At 37.0% G+C, this 12,201-nt stretch overlaps 1 protein-coding gene across 3 annotated transcripts in view; it reads left to right on the forward strand.

Moving 5' to 3' along the window:
• The window catches only part of PARP8 (poly(ADP-ribose) polymerase family member 8), a 173,112-nt gene that overhangs the window by 154,955 nt on the left and 5,956 nt on the right, over window positions 1–12,201 (forward strand). For all 3 annotated transcript variants that reach the window (XM_055136503.1, XM_055136510.1, XM_055136494.1), the window contains exons 23-26: window positions 208–277; window positions 2,059–2,132; window positions 3,745–3,814; window positions 5,335–5,419. In XM_055136503.1, the coding sequence (XP_054992478.1) occupies window positions 208–277; window positions 2,059–2,132; window positions 3,745–3,814; window positions 5,335–5,419 (299 nt within the window). The remainder of the gene's footprint in view (window positions 1–207; window positions 278–2,058; window positions 2,133–3,744; window positions 3,815–5,334; window positions 5,420–12,201) is intronic.

The following is a 12,201-nucleotide window of genomic DNA, read 5'->3' on the forward strand; positions in this document are numbered from 1 at the left end:
GGAAAGAATCGTCATTGTTCTGAACAGGTTCTTATATGAGTGGTAAAATATTAGTTATTTTCCCCTAACATTTTTTTGTATATAGATCACTGAACTTTAAGATCTTTCTTATTTTTAAATGTAAATGCTCCAGGATAAAAAAGTTTGGAAAACAGTAACCTTGAGGTCATTGATTGACACTTATTCTATCTCCTCTTCCCACTTTAGCTTCACGGTGCAATGTATGGAAGTGGGATCTACTTAAGTCCGATGTCAAGCATATCATTTGGTTACTCAGGTAAGCTTTCATTTGTACATGGTCTAGGCACCATTATTTTTTATCAGGTGACTCAATCATTGAGTGCAATTTTAGATCATGCAAGTTATCTTGGGACTGCCTATATTTTCCAAAGAAAACTTTTGAACACTGAAAAGTTTAGGATTAGAAAACACCACTCAAACTATCAGTCCTTGGCACTGCTCTGCAAATCCCTGCCTGGAGTGATCTCTGAGGACAGAACCTGCAAGAAGCTCTGAACATCTTGGGGGAGAGGGGTCAGAAAAACTTAACAATGGATAAATTAAATTAAGTATTATTAAATAAGTACAAAACAAAAAACTGAAAATAATCAGTTTAAATAAATACATGCTTAGATTTTAAAAAACAATGATTTATTAAGTACTGATTTTCTGCTTCTTATATTAATATGTGAATAAATTCTGTGTTATATAAACTCCTTTGAGGTGTTCTTGATAAGAACTGTGAGGGATAAAAGCAGGTACAGTACCTGTATGTCTGTACATTTATCTGTGGGAAAATTTTGTAGGTTTCATCAAATTATACATGTGTCCCTGAACTGAAATTACCTTCAATTAAAAAACAAAAAAAACTGGGCTGGAGCAATAGCACAGTGGGTAGGGCGTTTGCCTTGCATGTGGCTGACCTGGGTTGATTCCCAGCATCCCATATTGTCCTCCAAGCACCTCCAGGAGTAATTCCTGAGAGCAGAGCCAGGAGTAACCCCTGTGCATCACCCAGTTATAACCCAAAAAGGAAAAAAAATAACTGTCTAGTTGGTTCGGAGGACTTCAAGTTTATAAGATAATGAAACAACATTTTCTTTGCAAACGAAAGTCTTCACTTTCTCTTCTGTATCGTGATTCTGAATATCTAGACCTGCTCCTCAACTTAATTTTACTCAATTCTGCAGTGGAGAAGATGTCAGACTTGAAAAAAGGTTATGGTCACTTTTCTTGTATTTTGGTCATTTTTTATTGAGCCTTTTACTGAAAAGGCAGCAAAAAGGAAAAAAAATCGATGCACCTCTCAAATTTTGGATAGTTAGAAGAACATGGTTACAAATCATCCTATTCTAAAATATAACTTTTGTTCTTTTTGTGTAAAGTCTTTTGCATATTTAAATCATGGCATTATCAGAATAAGCTAAGGCTTTTGAGTATAACAAACAAAAGAACTTCAACAAGTTTTCTTTTTTAATAATTCATAAATTAAGTTTTACTGCTAATTCTTATTTTTGTTCATATTTCATACTCTTATCTTCCTATATGCAAGATGCCAGGAAAGAATATTAGGTGCCAAACTTTTAGAATTTTATATCAGTTTTAGACAAAAGAATTCTTATCCCTGTTTATAGTGGGAAAGAAAGAAAATGCTTTTCTTCCAAGTCAGCCAGATCAGACTAGCCTTTTACCCAGGTGTAGAGCATACTTTTGCAGCCGAAATTTTTTTGTTTTGTTTTGTTTGGGGGGCCATATTGGCAATGCTTCCAGCTTACTCCTGACTCTGCACTCAGGGCTCACTCCTGCAGCTGCTTGGAGACCCTATGGGGTGTTAGGGATTGAACCCGAATTGTCTGCATGCAAGGAAAGTGTCCTACCTGCTGTACAATCTCTCTAGCCCCCCTAGTTGCATTTTGGGGAGAGCTTCTGGTGCCCCCTTTGGGCCTGAAGCAAACAAACCCTTATTCAAAGCCAAACTTGGTCATCTAGCCAGATTTTATTTTAAGCCGCATCATGTAGCTGAGTTATTGAATTGTTTTCTCTTGTACATGTTTTCAGGGATGAACAAGAAACAGAAGGTGTCAGCCAAGGATGAGCCGGCTTCAAGCAGTAAAAGCAGCAATATGTCACAGGTGTCGTAGCAACTGGAGTGACTGGATGATGAGTAGAGGCTAGCTTCAGTAGCAAGCAGGATTTCAAGCTGTGCCAGCTTTTTATGTCCACAAAATTGCTTTATGTGGTCATTACTCATGAAGGAATGAAGCTCACTCTTAAATAGAATAGCTGAAATGCCTTTAATTTAATAAATATAAAAAATATTTATTGAGTTCCTACTGAAGAGTCTTTATGGTATTGGACTACAATAATAAAAATTGGAAAATTCTCTTTAAAAATAGACAAATTATCAGAGAGCCTTCTTGCTACTGAGTGGCTCTGGATAGATCAGTTAGTTGATAGAAGGCTAGCTGCTTTTGTTATGGTGAATGTTATGGAAAAATCAGGCCAAAGGGGGAATGATGGGAGGGACGTTGAAAGTCAAATGAATGTCAGTGGAGGTGGTCAAGGAAAGGATTTCCTCAGTTCATATTTGTGTAAACACGTGCAAACAGTGAGTGAGTGCATGAATATGTGGGTCTTTGAGAAAAAGAACACACACAAAACTTCTGCTTCTGAGAAAACAAACCTTTGGAGAAACTAAAAGCCCGTGAAATAAATAACATTATGTTTGTTTGTTTGTTTAATAGTATGAAAATCTAATATATAAATTAAAACAAAGTTCCAGATTTTCTACAGGCATCTTTAACTTCTGTGGCTTACCTAAAGACACATAAAAAATAAGAAAAAAAGTGAATTTCTCTGGGTAGTTGGCTGAGCTAGAATAATTGATTTTAATGTTTATAAAAGATTAGCTGCTTTAATTTTATTTACTTTGAAATAATGATACCAGGCTCTCAATAAAAATAAATTTGTGTTCTAATTCCATGTTGGAAGGTTATTGAACTTTAATTTAGCATTTCAGTTCACTTATCTTGAGGGAGCAATTTAATAATAATTATATACATAAATTAAATTATATTACAAGTACTGTTTGACATTAGGAGAAAACAAGTATATGGCTACTAAATAGATGGACATGGAGAGTATCATGTTGAGTGAAATGAGTCAGAAGGAGAGGGACAGACATAGAATGATTGCATTTATTTGTGGGATCTAAAAAAACATAGTATGAAACTTATATCCAGGACAGTAGAAATAAGGGCCAGGAGGACTGGTCCCTAATTGGAAGCCTGCCACAAGTGTGGTGACAGGAGGAGAGGGCAGTTTGGACTCAGAAAGGATGGCTATGATAATGATAGTTGGACATGATCACTCTGAACAACAACAACAAAATAGGTAAAGGAACAAACATGATGAACTTTCAGTACCTGTATTGCAAACCATAATGGCTAGATGGAGAGAGAGACAGAGACAGAGAGGGAGGGAGAGAGGGAGGGAGAGAGGGGGGAGGGACGGGGAGAGAGGGAAGGGGGGCGGAGAGAGAGAGAATGCCTGCTCATGGTGATCCAATATAAAAAAATGATATAAAAGCAAAATTTAAAAAAGAATATTTCTACTAGTCTAGATAAGCTTTTTAAAATAATCTAAGGACACTTTAATGACCCGTCTAAATGGATAACCAGTTTATTCTCACTTTTGTTACTGTCCTATTTTTACTCTAATTTTTTCAATTCTTTTGGAGTTTAGTCACAGAAAAAAGGACAGCAATCCCAATTCCTGCAAAGCCGCAACTTAAAATGCATAGCCTTATGTGAAGGTAAGATGAAAGTTTTATAAGCTTCATAGTGTCAGTTCTCTATCATGTCCTCTATCATGTCTGTATTTAAAAATTGAAGTACATTTACAGAATATTCATAATAAGACAGTGAAAACATTATTATTTATCACTGTCACTGTATGACTGTCATCCCGTTGCTCATCAATTTGCTCGAGCGGGCACCAGTAACATCTCCTTTGTGAGACTTGTTGTTACTGTTTTTGCCATATCAAATATGCCACGGGGAGCTTGCCAGGCTCTGCCGAAAGTACAATTCTAATGGTTCCTCTGGTTGGCATCATGAAAATTATGCAAAAGGTATTACTGTAGCACTGTCATCCCATTGTTCATCTATTTGCCCGAGCAGGCATTGGTAATGTCTCCATTGTGAGACTTGTTGTTACTGTTTTTGGCATATCGAATACGCCACGGGTAGGTTGCCAGGCGCTGCCTTGCTAGCGGGATACTCTCAGTAGCTTGCTGGGCTCTCCGAGTGGGACAGAGGAATAGAACCTGGTTCGGCCGTACTCTCGGCAGCTTGCTGGGCTCTTTGAGTGGGACAGAGGAATCAAACTTGGGTCAGCCACATGCAGGGCAAACGCCCTACCCGCTGTGCTATCGCTCCAGGAAACATTATTTATAAACATTTATTAGGGCCTTAGTGGACAGTAGTTTTAATATTGTTGATAATTGTGGTGAAAACCAAAAGGCAGAGCTTAGAAAGTACTCTGTTCTATTCTTGGCAGTTCTTTCAGTATAATGGCAACAATATCATTATGATCAGGTGTCACATTTTTGTTGTTGTTGGTATGCCCCTTACTCTTTAGTCTGGTTTTTAAATACACAGTAGTATACACAGAGTCTGTAAAGCAATCATTCCCCAAGAATATGACCCAGTAGATCTTTCTGTTCTTGTGCTCAACTTTTTAAGCTGAACTTAGGACAGAAAGATTGATAGGGAGTTTGCAAGATCATATGCTTGCCCTCAGTTTAGCTACCTATGGCATATTCGATATGCCAAAAACAGTAATAAGTCTCACGATGGAGACGTTACTGGTGCATGCTCAAGAAAATCGATGAACAATGGGGCAAGAGTGCTACAGTGCCACTTTTGCTAGAAATTCAGCAGGATGGAAAAATCACTTTGGGACTCTTTTACTCCGATAATGCAAAAACAATTTCTCTCCAAATAGTGTACTAATCACGTTCAAAACATAAACTTGTTAAATGGTTTTCATTTTTAATTTGAATTTTGACATCTAATAAATGTGATTTTTTTTTTCTGTCCCATGGTGCTCGGGGCTTACTCCTGGCTTTGTGCTTGGAGATCACTCCTGGTAGTGCTGAGGGGGACCTAGCAGATGCTAGGAATTGAACCCAGGTCGGTTGCGTGCAAAGCAAGCGCCCTACACTCTGTGCTGTCTCCAGCTCTTTTTGCATGTATTTGATTATAGATTTCTATGAGAAAAACTATTGTAACTTAAAATCAAATAGGTCTTAATTTTTGTCTCCATCTGCAGTGATCACCTCACCTGACCTGCACAAACATGGAGAGATATGGGTCGTGCCAAATACCGATCATGTCTGCACACGATTTTTTTTTGTGTAAGTGTAAAGGCTCAAATTTACGTGGCCTGTTTTTCTCCGTAAATGAGGCCGAGTAATGATGTTATTAAGTCTTTTTCAATTACTCATGTATAACAAATAATTTCTCACTATCTGTATTTTAATTTCAGTGAGTAGTATAAGGCAAAGTGATGTTTAAATGCTGTTAACTTTGTACTGATGAAAGACATGTATCTTTAACCACTTGTGTAAGTATGTATACGTGTGTTTGTATAGACAAATAGAATAAATATTGCTACAATTTCTAAAATTAGACTGTGAGTGAGGAAAACTCTTAATAGAAAGTTTTTGATCCCAGAAACATCCTGGACTGTCATATCGATGTGGATTTTTGGACACATCTGCATCCTAAGAGACGTATTGTTGAAGTATTACTTCTCACCCCTAAATAATGAGCACACTATCCTAATTCTCATCCACCCTTACTTGACTCCAGACCCATTTTCCTTATCTGTTTCTTCCTCCTCTCCAGCTAGGGCACAGAAAGTGTATCAGGGGAGAGTTGAGTGGTAAAATAACTTCATCAAGATATGCCCTAATGTATTCTGTGATTAATAGCACACTAATCCCATTTTTAATCAGTTTGTGCCATAGGCTCACCAGTTATGAGTAGATGATATTAGTGAGTTTCATACTTTCTGTAAGCTTCTCTAGTAGATACAATATATACTATCAGTAGCCTCCGTAGAACAGTATCTCTAGCTGAATCCCAACAATTAGAATAACCCACAAAAGTATGGTTATATAGAACAACAACTCTAACATAATAACCTAGATGGAATAGCCCAGAGCTACTAACCAAAAGGACAAGATCAACAAGCAGTTAATAGAATCCTACCATCTCGTTGGTCGGCTTGACTTATCGTTAATTAGCCGAAACCAGCCTTGTAGGGTTGGAGCCAAGGGAAACCTTTACATCCCCCTCCTGATGGTGCCCTTTGCTGGGAGTCCCCATTGGTGACGCCCTAGTAGAAATCAGAGAACAAGGGAGTACAGCAAATGAGTAGATATATGCCAGCCTTCTGGATAGAGTGCAAGGTAGACACAGGACCAAGTGGCACTAGAGCCTCTTAAGAAAGCTATCTGCATATGATCTTTAAGGGATATTAGAGGACTAAGCTGGCATAATTCACCCCACCCTCCTTCAAATATTTTTCTTGTTTTCATGAACATTTTGCTCATACCCAGTTAGGAGAACATCCTTCCCAAAGATCCTTTCAGTCAGTCATTTCATTGAGTGACCTTGACGTTTTCACCAGAAAAGAACTCCAAAGCCCATTCTTTTTTTTTTTTAAAGCCCATTCTTTAGTCCGGCAAATTTACTCTTTCAGTGTCTTGCTAAAATTCAGATTTATTGAACTAAATAACATACTTGACTCTGAGTAGGTAGTCAAGATTTCTGGTCTCAGTTCTTTGAAATTTTGTGTAAAGTGCATCAAACAAAAATCTGTAGGGATATGCGTGTGGGTGTGTGTATATGTGGGTTTGGAGGGGGGTTATTTTGTTTTTGATTTTGAGAGAATAATTTCTGAATTCCACAGGAGGAAAATATTTGAGAAAAAAGCCTTCTGAAGGAAAAACTTTTAGATACTCATGGTACTTTACAGATTATACAAAGTGAAAATTCCATTAGTATGATTATTTTCATTCCTTTGTAAACACAATTGAGATTTTATCTCTTTTATCTACACCCTCAGGAGAGAACATAGTAATTAAGGAAAATTGATAAGATTCAGAACATATTAAAAAGAAAATTCATTCACTAATTAATTTACATTCTAATTACAACCATCAGTTTTTTTATAAATGATATAATCATAAATTCTACTAGTGATGTGCCTTCCTAGAGAATGGTAACATCTCGAAAAAAATTAGTTGATAAGAAAGTAATGAGTTATCATAAATATAATATTGTTTTTAGATAAAAACTTATTATTTTATTGTGAAAAAAATTATAATCCTTTGTGTTTGAAGTTTGGATTGGTTACTAGGATATTGATTTCCTTTTTAAGTCTGTGCTCAGATGAAAATAATAAGTTAAAGTCACTTACATGCTAATTTGATTTCAAGAGTAAACCTGATAATTCTTTTTAGTGTTCTAATCATATTCTTGCCAATAAGTAAAAGACACAAAATGAGAAAAACAAACTGAGACATTTTAGAGATCAGATTGCTGAATCAGAAAAACTTGGAATCAAATTTTAAAGTAGAGGAAAACTAGAGGCTCAGAAAATTTTGCTGGAAAATTTCAAGATGAATTAATTTGACCATATGCAAATGCTTCAGGCAAAATGAAATAATTCAGGTTTTATGCAGGTTAGAGCCAATTTCAAATGTTTAGGAATTGTTAATAAAGGTTAATTCCATTACTCCATTGCTGACTTAGAAACATGCATAAAGACTTGAAGGTCAGTCTTCAGAAACAAAGTCACTGTTTAAAAAGAAATAAAAGGGCTAAGAGACAGATTTAAACAAAGGAATGTGGAAACAAAATATCTTGTTTTCTGATATATATACTTTGCAACAGAAATGTCTGTTTTAGTGTGAAAGAAAAAATAGGTCTAAAGAAGAAAAACACCATTGATAATTTTTACAGATAAGATAAAAAAATATTAAGAGCAAGGAATTGCGGATTTGGCAAGTTAACAAGTTAGGATTATCTGAGACTATGAGCCTGCCCATGCTTCACTGCCCACCAGATTCTACCATAATGGAACTCATAAGAGATGGGAGTGCGTTTTTTTTCCCTCAATTGTCTGGGACCAAGGAAAGGTTAAAAGCCATTGGTTTTTTTTTTCTTTCTTTTTTATTTAAAGCTAAGAAGTACGTTTTTAATGCTCAAGTATTTGATTTAAATCAGTAAGATCTCCACAGATTGTTTTCCTATGTTCTATACTAAATATGTTTACAACTTATGCCTGCCTATTTCCCAAAACATTTTGAGAAGTTTATCCATGTAAGAACAGGAAATAAGCAGATAAAACAAGCCATCTGCAGAGCATTTTTTATATCAAGTAGATCTAGCTTGCCAAATATATTTTAGAAGGAAACATTCCCAGTCTATTGTACTTCTTAGCGTTGAACTAAAGTACTTCATCTTCCATGGAGTTCCTAGTTCAAACTAGTCTTTTTTTCCTGGTGTTGTTAGAGCAGACCCAAAGCTTCCCTTTAATATTCAGTTTCTGGGGCCAGGGCAATAGTACGGTAGGTAGGGCGTTTGCCTTGCATGTGGCTGACCCAGGTTTGATTCCCAGCATCCCATATTGTCCTCTAAGCACTGCCAGGAGTAATTCCTGGATGCAGAGCCAGGAGTAAACCCTGAGCATTGCTGGGTGTTACCCAAAAAGCCAATAAATAAATAAATAAATAAATTCAGTTTCTTCATTGTGTTGAACTCTTGCATGAGACTATAAATTCTTAACTCCTGCCCTTTTTTTTTCTTTCTGGGTCACACCCAGAAATGCACAGGGGTTACTCCTGGCTCTGCACTCAGGAATTACTCCTGGTGGTGCTCAGGGGGCTATTTGGGATGCTGGGAATTGAACCCGGGTCGGCTGCTGCAAGGCAAACGCCCTACCTGCTGTACTATTGCTCCAGCCCCTTAACTCCTGCTCTTTACTTTCCTGCTTGTCCACACCACTTTGCACATAAAGTTACTCTTTTCTCATAAAGTTTGATAATGGAACAAGGACAAGGGCAAGAAATGAAGCTGTGTTGCATTGTGTGTGATTTTTATTTGAAATTAAAGTTTAAAACATATGTGAATGGCAGTTATGGGGTGGGGGTATATTAATAAAATAAGAACTCTATATTGACCATTAATGAAAAAGAGATCTTTCATCATGATTATATGAAAGATAAAGCAGTTTGAATTGGGACATACTGAGGTGCAAACATTTATACAGATAAAGACAAAAAAGTCACAGCTTGGTGAAACTGTGTGATAGCAAACTGTGTGACATCTAGCTGATATAATCAGAGAACTTTCCTCTATCCCCACACTGTAGCAAATTCATTTTCTCTGTCTCTAATACAGATATCTTTGCAATATTTAAGCTGCCACCTCACTCTCCTGCTTAAAACTCTTTACCAACTGCATATTGCATTTAAGATGAAGCCCAGTCTCTTGGCGAACCTGTTTGGTCCTTGGTTCCTTCTTAAGTGCCCCCAGTCTCGTAGACCATCTCTCATTTCAGGATGTTAAGCTTTACCGCTGGAGCATATTTTGTGGTTTCCATAGTGTCCTGCTTTTGCTCTTTCCGTTCTGTTTTAAGCTTGGATTTTCTCTTCCACTCTCTCCTCTCACACTTCTCTAATTTCTACCCCTCTTTCCATGTTTAATACCTTTCTTATTCTAGAAACCATTGGTTTGTTTGTACTACTCCCTTATGTTAGTAGGTAGTGCCCTATACATATTTTTATTATTAGGTTATGTCTTTGTATGTTTGGTTTTCCCATAGTCTGTGCTTCTTAAAGTCAGACACAATATCATTTGTCTTCATGTACTTAGAATCATAATTGGAGATCAGTAAGAATAAATGAAATGCCCACATGATAGCTGCTGACTGCCATTTCCTCTCAAAACACTTGCTAATACCATCAATCGATACATATGAAATGGAACCCAGTATTGCTAAATCCTCTAACCAACTCCCCCACACTGTGCCATAATTTTATACATCAGAGACATGAAATCTGAGCTGTATTTTTCCATTGCTTTTTAGTTTTCAGTTGCTTTTTTTCCTTATTCATCATAGTCATCAGGTACTTAGTTTATCGTTTCACATGTTCTCATAGCAACACCTTTATTTTCATTTTCTCCCCCACGGACACTCCAGGTGATCAGTAACCCGCCATGCTTATTGTCAATTTCAGTGGCCCAAATATATTTTGTACAGTGTCATATTTGTTCAACATTATGACTATTTTATTAGAGTTACTTCTTGAGTATGCAGAAACTAAGATCAGAGATAAATAAGAAAGGGAAAAGAATTATCCATTTAATTAACTACAGTTTATCTTTCAGTGTGCAGCCTATAGTTCCAAGCAAACAAAATGTTAAGCTTTTATTATTTATGTCCTGTTAAATTTTTGTTTTTGAGTCCACATCACCTGTGCTCCGGGCTTACTCCTGGCTCTATGCTGAGGAATCACTCCTAGTGGTGCTCGAAGGTACATATGAGGTCCCATTGAACTGGGGTCATGGATTGAACTGGGGTCAGGCATGTGCAAAACAAGGTCCTTCAACCCCTGTACTTTCTCTCTGGCCCCCATTACATTTTTTATTTTGCTTTTTAGCTCACACCCAGCAATGCTCAGAGGTTACTCCTGGCTCTGCACTGAGGAATTACTACTGGCGGTGCCTGGGGGACCATATGAGGTGCCAGGGATCAAACTCGGGTCGGCCATGTGCAAGGCAAATGCCCTACCCGCTGTGCTATCACTCTGGTCCCCCCATTACAAGTTTTAAATCAGAGTTTTAATTATTCCTTGCTCTAATGCAAGCTTATAGTTTTAGCAAATAAGTGTATGGCATTCTGCAACATAGAGCCTTTTATACCTTGCTTGATTTTCCTGTGCAGAGAAATGATTAGATTAAATGCTAACCTATTCTGTTTCTTAAAACCAGCTTGTAGTGGTTTTAGCCATTCCTAAGCCTTTGCTTTGTCCAAGTGACTATTTCACCTGCTTGATCTGTGACTGATCTTTCAAGGCTTAACTGCTTGTATTTTTCCATGGGGCCTTCTCTGAGAGCTCATCAGACAAGATTTGTGCCTTTACTTTCAATTTTACTTTTCTTTTTATATGACCCAGGCTACCTTGTCCTACAATTATTTGCATAGTTTTATTATTTTGCCTAGTAAAATGCAAATTATGTCTGTATTTGGGAATCTCATATCCTGCGAGAAACACAATACATATTGAGTGGAAGTAAGACCAAAAGACTAGATGGCCAGACATAATGAAGTGATAAAATACGGGGCCGGAAGTGGACACTGTACTTAGAGCATCAGACCTTCAGCAGCAACTTTAAATCAGATTGCTAAATATCATTCAGTTCACACTGAATGTCTCCTCTCTGTTCCTAATGAAAATAAGTACTATCATTTTTGATTCCCAGATTTGGGGACCCTGAAAACAAATTTGTGTGTGTCAGTCTTAAAACTATCCAAGCCTCTTTATCAGTTTGAGTAAAATTGTCAGCGCTGTAAAAAATTTTCATCCATGAAATGTTCTGATACATACAAGAGTTCTAAAATGCAAAGTTCCAACTGCTCTAATATTTTCTCTCCAATAACTTTAAAGCAAATTAATTAGCCTTTTAAAATTTTGCTTTGCATTGAGGCCACACCCAGCAGTGCTCAGCACTTATTCCTGGGTCTGTGCTCAGGGATGACTCCTGTCAGTGCCTGGAGGACCATATAGGGTGCTGGGGATCAAATCCACATTGCCATATGCAAGAAAAACAGCCCTAACTACAGTGCTATCCCACCAGTTCTCCAATTGGCCTGTTATTATTTAAAAGTTCAGTGATTTTTTTTATTCTCCTCAAAGCATAAATCAGTTTAGTCTCCTTTTAGGGATGATTTCATTTTTCCTTTCTCAGAAACCCTACTAAGGTATATCATTTCCCTATTGATAATATTGTCATAAATTTTTTATTGCTTCCTGATCATAAATGAATGTCACATTCACAATCTAATATTTGTAAAACTAGCAGGTAATCACTATTTCCCATTCCATATTCTAATACACACGCT

This window comes from Sorex araneus, chromosome 1, assembly GCF_027595985.1.
Source record: "Sorex araneus isolate mSorAra2 chromosome 1, mSorAra2.pri, whole genome shotgun sequence".
Taxonomy (NCBI): domain Eukaryota; kingdom Metazoa; phylum Chordata; class Mammalia; order Eulipotyphla; family Soricidae; genus Sorex; species Sorex araneus.